Consider the following 13789-nt stretch of genomic DNA (forward strand, 5'->3'; position numbering starts at 1 on the left):
TACAAAATCACTCTGGGAGAGCTAATCTGAAGAAAGAAAAAAAATATGTGCTGTGGCGGAAAGGGTGTTAAGACATCAAGCAATGTTATAACATCTACTGATATGGAACTGGTGATTCCCAAAACAAGTGCTTGTGCCAGAAAGCCTGGCCATAGGAAACGCATAAGGTCAGCAAAAACACACTCAGCTAGGAAGCAGAGGCTTCATTAGTACCAGAAAATGGATGTGGCAAATATAGCTCCTGCGCCTTTCAACACAGTCAGTGAATGTAGTGTATATGTTTATATGTAAATATAAATAAATCTATAAAAAAATAAATAAAAAATCGCAAGACAAAAGAAAAACATACAAAATTTAGAAAATTCATAAATCATATTCGCAAATTTTAACATGAAAATGATTTGAGTAAAGTTAACTGCTTATCTTTCTTAGTATAATTTAAAATTCAAAGAAAATGTTTTTGTTTTATACCTATTCCAAATTGGCAAAGCGCCCCAGATGAGACTAACAAAAATAAAATAAAAATTATAAAACACAAGTTACTCTAGTATCTAAATTCAAAAATTGAACAAATTACAAATCATGAAACAAAGAAAATCCGAAGAATTAATTTGGTCCTTTAAATTTGCATTTAATTCCGCTATTTTTTGCAAAGCGTTACCGATGAGACTTCAATAGTCGAAACACGTGCCTCGAAATTTTAAACATTTTTATTTCAATTCAAAATTATAGTAAAGAAGAAATTGAAAAAAAAAACAACAAAAAACAAAAAACAAAGAAATAAAACAAACGAAACAAAGCAACAATCATTTTTGAACTTTGGTCAACTTTAAGCACGCGTATAACGCAAAAACCACAATCAATTATAACATCGGAAATTTTGATATATACAGATGGGTAACTTTGCTATTAAAGTCCCAAAATTTATTTAACTCAAAGAATCATTTCCTCTTCATTCTTTTGTCACTAACTTTTGTATTTTAAATTACATGGCAAATTCATATCAACTATGTATGTACATATTTTTTTAAAATATAACTTTTTACAATCTTCTCCATTTTCAGTTCTCCTACTAAATTTTTTTTCATCTTTTTTTTATAATTCAAACAGCAAATAAATATAGTATATCTCCTTTTGTCGGTATTTTATAGTTTCTTGTAGCTAATCCAAGCTTCTTGTAGCTAATTCAGTGTCGTGTCGCTAATTCAAGTTTCTTGTCGCTTCTTGACGCTTCTTGTCGGCAATTAGTGAGACCCAATAATTTGGTTATTTTATGTTCTTTGTTGTATTTGTCTGTTTTCCATGTCTTGTCTTGATCCCAGGATTACATTCTTTTGATTTTCAGCAAAATCTTGGTTCTTTGAAATAACTTGCACAAATTTATTTTTGGATGGTTTGTTCGCTTATGGCCGAAATGAAAATTACGGATGTATTAAGTATTCCGAAGTTGGTCAGTAATTACTGATACCGTTTCAACTTCCGCAACGTCGACACCTCCTCAAATTTACAAAATTATGTCAAAATAACCAGTTATACCTTCTTGTCTTTAAAATGATAAAAGCAATTTTGGTTTTTAATAACCATGGAAAGCCTAGACTTTCTAAATTTTACCAGTACTACGTAAGTTTTAACACGGTTCACCATGGCATTGGTTGTTATCAGAAAGACTAAATTCAACTATTACAGTTACAATACCTATGTCTTACCAGTTACCAGCCGTGTAAATGTACATGTACATGTAGTTTTAACCGATTCCAAGTTACACAATGGTACATTGTACATGTACATTTAGGGGTGTTTATCTTCAGGCATTCTACATTGTACTAACAATTAAGCTTCTGCCACTTCTAGGATAGGGTTATGTTGCAGTCATCAATACAAAAGTTATATTGTCATGTTTAACTTGTTTACCAATAAAGTGTATCCATCTGACCAATAACAGTTTTTTCTTTCCTCTTTTGTCTACACCAGATGTAACTTTTTATGAGTGAACTGGACTTGACTTTTTATGAACAGCTCGTCAGTGTTTCTAGAAAAGCAGAGGATGCTTATTCTACCTTAAACCTGGTCCATGCTCCCAGTTTTCAGTGGAGTCTTGGTTGCTCATTTGCATGCACTTTTGTTCTTTCCACGTATTAATTTGGTTGTTGCATGTTTTTGTTGTGCTTGTCAATTTGTGGAAGATATTCTTTTGATTATACATGTAGTCAGGAGCTGCTCTGGCTTTCAAAATTCTGTCGCCAGAAAAATCGCCAGCTGCCAAATTTTGTCGCCAATTTTCAGAAATTAGAGCCAAAATGGGAGCTGAAAATTTTTTTTCTAATTTTTTTTAGATATGACAGTATCAAGTCATGAATTCATCAAAATAACCCCTTCATTCATGACATACATGTATCCAAGATTCACTCTTGATGCATGTATAAAGCAGGTTTTTAGCTCTAGTCTTAGTCAGAATATAAAATCATTTGTCACTTTATATGCAAAATAATAAAGTACTACTCCAGAAAAAGGTATTTTATTTCTATCAAGGACTTTATATTACTATGTTCATATAGTCCCTAATTTTAAAGCATGTTCGTTGTTGACTATTGTCCTCTGTGGTCTAATTAAGTTTATCTTAAAATTTAATTTTGTTTTTATTTATAAATCTCCAACAAACTTGATTCTTTTATCAAGTGATAAAATTTCTAGCAAACTAACATTTACCATTGATTGTGTCCCTTTTCAATTGTCTTGAATTCTATTTATCTGAATATAATTAGAATTTGGGAATCCCCATCTCTTTGTTTACTGATTTTCCCACCAAAAAAAGGCACATGACAAAAGTGTAAACAAATGTCATCCATTTTCTTTTATCAATTCTTGCTTTTCAGTGTCTTGATGGGATAATCATTGTTGATTGGATTTAATTTATTCTGTTATAAGGTAAATCTGTTTCTGAATGTATCATATGGTTTAACAGGGCAGTGAAGCTCGTATGTAGCCACGTGCACATGGCCGTGATTGTGTTTACCTTTGACCAGATGATAAGAGTTTTGATTGGCTCCATAGTATATTTACATCTGATTGACACCTCCCAGGAGGATATTGTGAGTCACGGCCACCTGGTCTAATTACTTTTGATTGGCTTCAGTTGTAAATTGGTTATGGTTAATTAACTTTGACTAGGTGTCAACACAATTGTTTAATTGGAGAGAATATCCGTTGCTGACAATTTTAACATACAAAACCTAGGCGCCAAGAAAATCGCCAACTGGTTATTTTTGTCGCCAGATCAAATAAAAAATTGCAAATTGCGACATTGGCAAAGCCTAGCGCAATTCCTGGTAGTTTTAATCCTGGTTTCCTTGATTTCTCATCCATAGTTTTTAACAAATTTTGGTTTTTACGTCTTTTTCTTGAGAAGGAACACATGATAATTATGTAAAATGAAGCAAGTGCAAAGTTCTGATAAGTGACTTATTTGCTAGGTTTTTGTATACTTTCAGCCTGAAGACTTACAACAACAAATAGTACGTGAAACTTTCCATTTAGTCTCTAAACGTGATGATAATGTTTGTAACTTTCTAGAAGGAGGCACGTAAGTAACATTGAACTATTTACCTTTCAGTGTATATGATATGCTTCGAAGCTTTTTCTGTTTGCCCTTTCCAGGTTTTCAGTGTTCATTAAAATGTACATGTAAGTACAAATGTATAGGGACAAAATCAGAATCCCATATTTTGATTTAAAACCATCAGTTTTAGTGTTAAATTACTTGCAAAGTAAATTTTTTTTTGCTGAAAGATTAGCATAAAATTATTCGGTAGGGTAATTTTTCTATGTAGGTTGGGAAAAGACAAACAAAATTTTAATTTCTGCCTCAGTATGATGACAATATCATTACATGTAACTTTCTTGAAACCATTCTGATGTAATGTTACATACATGTAAAAGGTTCATGATCATACTTGTACTTGTAGTAGAATACAGGAAGTAAATAAACAGTGAAAGTAGAAAGTACAGTGAAACTCTTCTTGGGTGAAGGATATGTTTGATTTAAGTAGGTTTTGGTTTAAACAGGTTCAGAACATCAGTGACTAGGAGAAGTTTCAGGAAATTCTGGAAAAAAAAAACAAACAATATTTACATTTTTTGTCTTTGTAATCTATTACAAAAACTTCTCCCTCTCAAAGACAAATGGGAGTAATGAGCACAAACAAGGAAAAGTGTTTGCCCATTTCTCCCTCTAGATTAGGCCGTGTATACTTAACTAATATGTAAGGACATCATAAGTTTATTCAGTTTCTGTTTAATACTGGTTTTGGTTAAATCAGATTTCACTGTATCTAACATAGGTCTACATCATTTAAAGTAAAATGAATCATGTTCTGATATATTATTACTTATAAAGGATTCATGATCATACTTTTACTCATAATGGAAAGAAATATGGTGAAACCTGTGTAAATTATAACTCCTCTGGGTAAGGTAGATGTTGGGTTTACACAGGTTCAAAACTTTAAGGGACACAACTCTTAGAAATCATTGGAACATTTGTATTCAGCACTTTACATCAGTTTCTTGTAAGCATCGAAGTAAATGGACTGATTTCATTCTGTTTAAATTGAAAGCTTGATAGGCTCTGTTACAAACGTATCACTGATTTCAGGAGTTATGTCCCTTACCCTACGTCTACCTCTTCTCTTAAATTTATATGGCCCTTTAAAAATTTTTGAAATTTTATTCAATGTTTTTCAAGAAATTTTAACCACATATTTCATGAGAATAGTTTCAATGAGTAACTTCATCAACAAAACTTTTGATCACTAAGATGCTTTGAGTTTTATATCAGAATGTCACAAAATAAATACGTTTTGCTTTTACAGTTATTTCTTAAAGGAAGCATTCCCTTAAGCAACATTTTAGTATAACAAATGATTTCATGTATACCTAACTGCTGTGGATAGAAGTGATACTTTTGATTTTAGTAATTTCCCACATACAGTTCAATTATACAGAGCCTAAAATTCATGGGAATAATTTCAGTGAACATATAGTAGCTTCATTAACAAAACTTTTGATCACAAAGATGCTTTGAGTTTGATATAAGAATTTTTCAAAATGAAACATTTTGCTGATTTTTCTTTATATTTCCCTTAGGTGTTGTGTACCCCCCTAAATTATATGTAAGAACTTTATAAGATGTCTGGTGTGTACAGTTTTCTGGTTTACGCAGGTTTTGGTTATGTCAGGTTTCACTGTATCTAACATCTTTATTATTTAATGTGTAATGAATCGAGTTAATTTATGTTTTTAAACTTTATCCTATGCATATACATGTACATACAAAATCTCCTTTATTCATTCAATGAAACAGACTTGTCTAACTGCAGTGCAAACACTGCAGAAAATATTCATTTTTAAGTTACAACTTTTTTTTTGAAGGACTATTGCTGTTTTTAATTATAATTTTATGTTGAATTGATCAAATCTTATTTGGAGACAAAATATTCCCAACTGTATTTACTTTTTCCATGCATCAAAAACTTCCAACCAAAATTTGTTTGTACATTTCACAGTAGTTGTGTACATGTACATGTATGTAGGCCCCACCCATTAAAACAATCTTTTAGATACCAAACTTCTAGCATACGGAAATCTTTGACTATATTTTAGTGTCTAAACAGCCTGGGGCTGGTTCCATGAAAATCTCAAATTGAGATTTTCGTCAGATCCTTCCACAACTCAAATTTCAACCAATCAGATCGCTCGAAATTGAAGATTTGGGTAAAATGTCAATTTGAGAATTTTTTATGGAACTGGGTCCAAATCTGATATCAATGGGTTTGAAATACAAGTACATTAATTGTATGGTATACAGTTATATGCTGTTTTACAGATTGATTGGTGGATCTGACTACAAACTTATCTACAGACATTATGCCACTTTATATTTTGTGTTCTGTGTTGACTCATCAGAAAGTGAGCTGGGCATTTTAGATTTGATACAGGTACTTACAGTTTCAATCTAATTAAAATTAATTGTCTGAATATAGCTGAAATATTGCTGCTTGGATGTTAAACCCCAACAAACAAACAAATTAAAATTAGACCTAGCAATTGTTCCATTTAGAGAGTAGAATGGCGTTAGATCCTACATGAAGCGATTGAATGGAACAATTGATAGGTCTTAATTTAATCAGATTGTTATAGTGTATGTAGGAGTTACTAAAAATACAAGTCTGTCATCATTTTACTAACTCCAGCAATTTTTTCTTTTTCAATTCAACTTAAACATTAAGATTTATCAAAAAGTTCAGTATTTAAGTGTCAGTCTATAGCATTAATATAGTCTAATTGGACCAGGTGCACAGGTAGGGTAAGCTTCCTGGTCTTTAGAATATAGGAAAAAAGACTAAGATTTTCCATATCGTATTAGTTGAGTTATAATTTAATTGAAATACACTGAAAATGAACATTTCAAGGGCAGATAATTCTGTCAAAAACCTCATTTTTTTAACATTCTTTTGAAAACTTTCTGAGCAAGTCCAGTGAAACAGAGATCAAATAATGGTCTTTTCATATAGAGAACATGGAGAAAGCATCCTTGCATGAAGTTATATTGTCAGATCAGTGGGGTTTTCACATACATGTTTCTGATTTTTCCCATTTTGCCTGATTCCTACAAAAACTTACACTTAATCCACATTATAACCAACAACACACAGTTACTCAGTTCATGTGGGAATTTCTCCCCCATTGACACTATCTCATGTGGGAGATTCTCCTCTATTGACACTATCTCATGTGGGAAGTTCTCCCCCATTGACACTATCTCATGTGGGAGATTCTCCTCCATTGACACTATCTCATGTGGGAAGTTCTCCCCCATTGACACTATCTCATGTGGAAGATTCTCCTCAATTACTCTATTTCATGTGGGAAGTTCTCCCCATTGACACTATCTCATGTGGCAGATTTTTACATACCAGTGCTCAATTTTTTATGTGAAAATTCAAAGTTCTAATATTTTTCACAGAAAATATAGTAATTTTAACCACAAATCTTACATTTTTATGTTGGAAAGTCTAAACTTTATATTGGTTTTGTTTGAGTCTCCACCTAATTTGGAAGGGTTAACAGGTATGAAATCCTGGAAGCCATTTTAAATATCAATACATATATTAAAGATCTCTATTTAAATTGTAGTATGAATAAGACTGGGAACCTTTAATTAAATAAATATTACTTGAACTGATTATTTTACAGGTATTTGTAGAAACGTTGGACAAATGTTTTGAAAATGTTTGTGAGCTGGATTTGATATTCCACGTAGATAAGGTAAAAAAATTTGTATAAAGTGTAGCACATGAAGGAAAAGAAACCAGAAATTTTCTTGCATTATCCAAGTATTTATACCAGTATCAGTGCGTTATAACTTTACAAATAACAATGATAGTGTTTTTAAAGTTTGCCTTTTTATATTGGTAGTCAAAATTTTTGTTAAAATAAGTGGATTTTGATTCATTTTGGTGTTTATTTTAAGTGCTTTTTATTGGTTTCTATAATGTTTTCATTTTTTTGTGTGTATGCAATAAAAGAACTTAACAATTTTAGTACATTATTCAGATAGGATTTTTTTAGCAGAATTCACTTAATCAGCATAGATTGTTGAATATTCATATATTTTTTAAATAAAATTTACCATTAAAATAAATAAAATATTTACATGTAGTTAGAACTGATAATGCATCTGTTCTTTTACCTAACATTCTGGCATTTTCATGTTGTTTGTTTTTGTAACTGAGTTCGGGACAAAAGTAAAAGGGATGACATCGATGTATATTAGGAGAGCTAGTGAAAACTGTAACCTATTTTTAGGTACATTACATTCTATTTTTGGTAAACTGTAATCTATTTTAGGTACACTATATATTGGGAGAACTAGTGATGGGTGGAATGGTATTAGAAACAAATATGACGGAAATCATGACTAGAATTGAGGAACAAAACAAATTAGAGAAGTCAGAGGTAAACAAATCATTGTATGGTTTACACAGACTGCAAGTAAACTTCATACAACCCATCCAGAATAATCATTGACTATTATGACTTTGTTGAAGCAAGACCTCTTGAATTGCATTCTTAACTTGAAAACAAAAATAACAATCCAGTCAGAAATGAAAGAAGTCTTTATTCATTTACCTTGATGATTAAATATTTAAGTTATGGCAATGTATAAATAGCTGTCTTTATGGACTTTTTATTTAGTCAATGCTAAATCTGGATGAACTGTAGGTTGTAAGACAAAGCTAAAACTGTAGAAAATGTTCAGTTTTTTTCCTGTGTAGATTTCCATTTAGTAAAAGTTTAGAAAAGTTTGAGCTTTTGGTAAATCATGTTGTAGTGTTTAGAATTAAGGTAGAACAAAAGCAAAATGTCATTTAAGACAAAATGTGACAGTACTTTATTTTTGCATCTTCAAAATACATTTTTACAGTGAGTGAAGTAATGAACTTCATGTTATAGAGTTGGTCTACCCTTGATGGATTAACTATTACCTGATGAACTGCTTATAGGCAGTTACCTGGACAAGTGATAAGAAGATTTACACTTTTTAATAGGCATAAATTTATATACAAATGTACATGTACATATGAAATAATGGAAAGTTTAAATCTCTGTGTCAATTGTCTAGTTAAATTCCTCATTTCATCAGGTAATGGATGGGCGTTTATCCAAGAGAAAGCCATCTTTATCCCCTGAAATTAGTATTGTACTCACCGGTGTAGAAATCTGTTTTTATCTTATGTATTTTTCTCTTACATAGAATATGATTCTATGTGAATATTTGTTTACAAAAAATTGTAGAACTTAAGGCCCAAAATCCAGATGAAAAAATTAAGTATTATTCCGTAAGGTAAGGGTTGAACATCCCTGCATTTGATCCATAATAATTACGATATGTGCATCTTGAGGCTATCAATTCAAGAAGTGAAGTTTGTAACATATCTAGTTTTGTGTGTGTGTGTGTGAACATGATTTACTTCTGCTTTTAAAAGGAATTCCATTTATTCATATATGGATTTTTCAGTTCCATTTTTTACTGTATGTTTACTTCCGATTTAGCCAGGTTTCTGTTTGCATCTTGAAATCAGGTCTTTCTTTCTGTCCAGTGGTCAAGATTCAGCAGTGTAGAGATGATTTAGAACCTACATTAGTATATAGTGTGATATAATGCATGGTGTGGTAGGTTATATATGTCTTCACAGTGAAATGGCTGTTTAAGGATCAATATTTGTTCACAGTCAAAGTTTGGGGGATTTATAGGAATCAGCCCATCTGTCTTTCTGATTGTCCGTATGTCTGTCCACATTGCTAGACAGTGCAACTCCTCCTAAAGCCCTCAAAGGATCAATATTTGTTAAAAGTTTTTAAGGAAATTATCTAAAGGTTTTATGTGTAAACTGCTGGGGAATTAAATGAAATTTTATAGGAAGGCTGGCCATCATATATATATATGAAGGAATATAGTTACTGTTGTAGGACCTTAGAGAGAGTTAATTTAACTTTCCATTTGTATTTTTAACTTCATTTGAAGTAGGGATATTCTCTTTGTGAGCTTGCTCACAGTATTTCTATTTTTTTTTAAAACTTGGAACCTATTAAGGAATTAGTTGGTAGGAGTGTTTTTGAGATGTTTGCAATCATTTATTTTTTGTTCTACTTGAATCTGTAATAAATATATATCTTCATGCCACCTCCTTCGAAAATTGGCAGTATATAGTGATCGTGGTGTCCGTTTATGTGTTTATCCACTTATTTCATTACAGTTTTCTGTGCAATTACTTATCACAGCTACTTGATATTTTAACAGCAGCTTTATATTGATGTGTCATCATTTGATTCGAATTCAGACAAGCAATGTCAACCTCCAGTTTGATAGTTTTTTTTTATATTTTGACCATAATGTATTGACTGGAGTCGGGTGCTGGGGCTGTGAGCTTTGCTCGTTGTTTTATGAAGACTTCTAAGAATACTGTGATCAGGGGTGGATCCAGGATTTTATGAAGGGGAGGCGTAATTAAGTATAAAAAGAAACCAGATTATTACATGTTTAATGAATGAATATAATAAATTGCCATATTTTATAGAATATTTAGCAGTTGATGAAAATTTCAGTTTTTTTTTATTTGAAAAAGGGGGGCATAAGCCCATTGCGCCCTCACCTGGACCCACCCCTTCGGTTTCAATACTGACTGTTCATTTCTTAAGCATATCAATAAGCAATCATTTAATTCTCAGTAAATCTGTTCCTTTTTGTAAAGAGAGAGTCAACATGTTTCATTTACAGTTCATATGACTAATTCTAGGTATTGATGGTTTGATTTTTAGGTAACCTTCCAAAAGGCTGCATTGGTAGGTTGTTTCTATTTTTGTTGGCTTTTTTCAGAACTGTTAATTGGTAAGACATTGGCTGATGTAGTAATTAACAGAACTAGGTGCCAATGTTTCTAACGTAGCTTCTATGTTTAATACCTTATTTCTCCCTATCCAGCTATAAGTTTTATTGGAATCAAAGTTTAAAAAATATACTTTTCGCCATAATGAATAGTAAAAATTTCTTATAAGTTCATTCTTAGGGTGATATAAAAATTATTCTAGGTTCTTATCCCTTCCAGACCCAATTTTTTCACTCTCCCAGAAAATTTTTTTTGGATTTTTTAGCCAATTTAGGTCAATTTCTTTCAAATTGACAGCTTTTTTTTAATTAAATTGATAAAAAAATAAAAAAAAATAAAATTTGCCCACCTGCCCCTAATTTTGAATAATTTTGGATGAGTATCAAGGAATTTTTTATGATGGCCTTATTTCAAGAAAAAAAACTCATCTTTTATTTTGATAAGAAAAGTATGTCCTTTATCATATTTTTTTCATGACGTAGTCACATGAAGCTCTACAAACAGAAGAGATAGTAATTTTATGACTTTACTAAGTACATGTATGTCAGCATTGATAGGGGCCGATGTCTGCAACCTCCTATCTATGTAGGGGTTCGAAAACATGAAAGGCTCAGAATCGTTCATTGGAAAATGAAGTATGCAAATCGTTAATGAACATTTGAACTTTTAACACAGGGGCAGAACTGGGTCTCTAGGAAGTCTCACATATTTCTGTTGCTTAGAGACATCAGCGAAACATGATCATTAAAGTTGTTTTTTGAGTACAAATAGCTCCATCCCTCATAAACAAAGCCCTAGTTCATACTAAAAATCACTTCAAATATCCTATCTGGCTTCATCGTTACGAAACTTGAAAAAATTCTTAAGTCTGAGAAAATTCTTAACTGTTTTTGACATCATCAATGTCAAAGACTTTGATTAATGTTACCATGGATGTTAGGATTCTCAGACTTAAGTATTTTTAACTGTTGTGGTGCCAGGGCCTGGACCTTAAATTGATATTGAGTTATACATGTATATAAATGACGTTTTATAGTAAAATTCGTTTTTTTCCACAAGAATAAAAATAGTTCAGTTAACAAAATATGTAGAGAAAACAACTTTTTTTTGTATTTGGCATGTGTGTTTTAAGCATGGATTATTGAATCAGCCAGTGTCTTGCCATAGGAAAGGTTTAATAATGAACAGCATGTGGCCATATTTTGGTTTGGTGAAAACCATGAAAATATTTCAATTCAAATCTTATGAAAAGGTTGATGTTGTAATTTTTGTATATTATTGTGCATGGTGCTTTTGTTTTTTATTTTCTTCTTTTTTTTCAATGCATCTCAGAATTTTGTGAGAAAATTACCCATTCAACATTGGTCTTATCCTGGTGTATGTCAGCCCATAATCAGCTTCAGAACTACTGTTTGTGACTTGAAATTTAGAAATGTTTATACAGATAGTTTTTGACAAACTACAAGGCCTGTGGCTTAGCTTATTAAATTTCTATAAATAATTTTCATGCTGTTGTGACTTCTTTTGATAAATGGCATTTGTAAGTCATAGTTCAGAATATCTGATATAATGACTCTCAACAAAATTACAAAAATATGTCACTGTGTTTTTCCATGAAATTCTTTTACTATGTAATGTTTTTTTCATTAGAAAATTTAACACAGTGGCATTTTACAGCATGTTAAATAGTGAACTTCAGAGAATAGATATGGTCTCTTCTTAATTAAATGACAATTACCTGGTAAGATTCTTCAGTATACTGTAAAAAGGACACAGATTTTTACTTTATCAAACTTACATTAAGATACTGGTGATACTGGTACTCTTTTCCCTGAAGTTGACTATCCTGTTTGCTGTAATACTATGGTGTGTATATCATGGTGTTTTCCTCCTATGAAATTGTGTAACTATGTCATGATGTTTTCCTGAGAAATTTTAGTGTTTTCCAAACAAATTTTTATCACTACATATATCTCCTGGTGTTTTCTCCAGATATTTTAATTACCAATTTTTTTTTAAGATTCCTAGTTCCTGACAGTCTGTTAGCCAGTTTCTGGAAGAATAGAACAACACATTTTGGGGCAAGATTTGGGAAATTACAAACAAAATATATGACTTTGTTAAAGCAGAATTTTTTTAGTTGTTTCACTTGTACCTTTTTATACATGTTTGTGGATATGCATGTATCAGATTGTCTGTTAATTCCTTTGGTGTTGTTTTGAATAATATTACATTGTAATTTGACCTTGTATGCAAATTAAATGTGTGTGTGTTGTTTCCATACTACCAGGTAAATAACTCTTGACTCAGGAACAGTACTTTAAATTTACCTTCTTTTTGACCAAATATAATTTTCTAATACATTTATTTAAGTGAGTTTCAATGGTTGTATAAGAAGAGTTTCATCCTTCATTAATTATTTAGGAGTAAAATTTGCTAATATTTTGTACATGCAGCTTCTATTACCTAAAATGGTGATGAATGTTATCTAAATTTCAGGCTGGTATATCTGCTGCTCCTGGTCGAGCTGTAAATGCTGTCAAGGACATGAATATTCCACAGAAGTTCAAGGACATCAAACTGCCAGACCTACCCAATTTCAAGCTCTCATGAATATTCATAAACTGATCATAAATATTCATTTGTCAACATTCTGAATATTTTAACTCATTATCCATCTCAATGTGCAATCAAAGTCATTAGAATGTTTGAGGACAAGGAATAACTGAATAAGAGTGGTCTTTTTCTTTGTTTAGAGATATTGTGATTGTTATTTATTGAATATATAGTACAGATTTGTGAAAAACATATTTTTTGTTGTATAATTTTGACTTTAATACATTATATATTCCAGTAATAATTTTGAACATTGATATTCCCCACTTTTTATAGATAGTACTAAGTTCTTTTTAGAATTATACTACCTCATTCATAATTTTCAGTAAAAAATTAGACAAATTAAACATCAGAGAAAAGGGATTCATGCATGTCAAAAACCCACTAAATTCACTTTTAATTATAGTTCAGGAAAAGCAACTGTCTACATAATCAGTCATAGTTGGTTATGTGGTCGTTGCACTAATATAGATTATGTATGAAACTGGTACTTGCATGAGTTATTTTTCTTGATTAAAGTAGGAAATGATGGTATGATCTCCAAAACAAAATACAGATCTGTTTAAGGAAAGGACTATAGTTTTGTAAAAATACAGCTTATGTAGGCAGAAAAAGAAAAAAACACCATTTCTACATCATGAACCACCTCTACCATCTGAATTTTATGTGGATTGGAACTGAAGGAGGTAGACCTAGGGTAAGGGACATAGCTCATGAAATCAGTGACA

The 13789-nt window shown here is 31.4% G+C and overlaps 1 protein-coding gene across 3 annotated transcripts; it reads left to right on the top strand.

Annotated features, from left to right (window-relative positions):
• The first annotated feature begins 1445 nt into the window (after positions 1-1445).
• On the top strand, positions 1446-13255 carry LOC148596642 (AP-3 complex subunit sigma-1-like). 3 transcript variants are annotated; one of them, XM_088562882.1, is made up of 7 exons: positions 1446-1620; positions 3489-3580; positions 5882-5993; positions 7252-7323; positions 7906-8013; positions 10378-10401; positions 12945-13255. In XM_088562882.1, exons 1-7 carry the CDS (start codon positions 1552-1554, stop codon positions 13056-13058), a joined length of 591 nt encoding a protein of 196 aa, XP_088419008.1. In that variant the 5' UTR covers positions 1446-1551; the 3' UTR covers positions 13059-13255. The 3 variants fall into 3 exon arrangements, with proteins under 3 accessions (XP_088419008.1, XP_088419010.1, XP_088419009.1); XM_088562884.1 differs by lacking the exon at positions 10378-10401 and adding an exon at positions 8854-8902 and having other exon boundaries at positions 12945-13094; XM_088562883.1 differs by lacking the exon at positions 10378-10401 and having other exon boundaries at positions 1447-1620.
• The last annotated feature ends 534 nt before the right edge of the window (positions 13256-13789 follow it).

The sequence above is a fragment of the Perna viridis genome, chromosome 15 (assembly GCF_037379345.1).
Source record: "Perna viridis isolate PV_CMFRI_1.1 ecotype Kerala chromosome 15, ASM3737934v1, whole genome shotgun sequence".
In the NCBI taxonomy this organism is placed as follows: domain Eukaryota; kingdom Metazoa; phylum Mollusca; class Bivalvia; order Mytilida; family Mytilidae; genus Perna; species Perna viridis.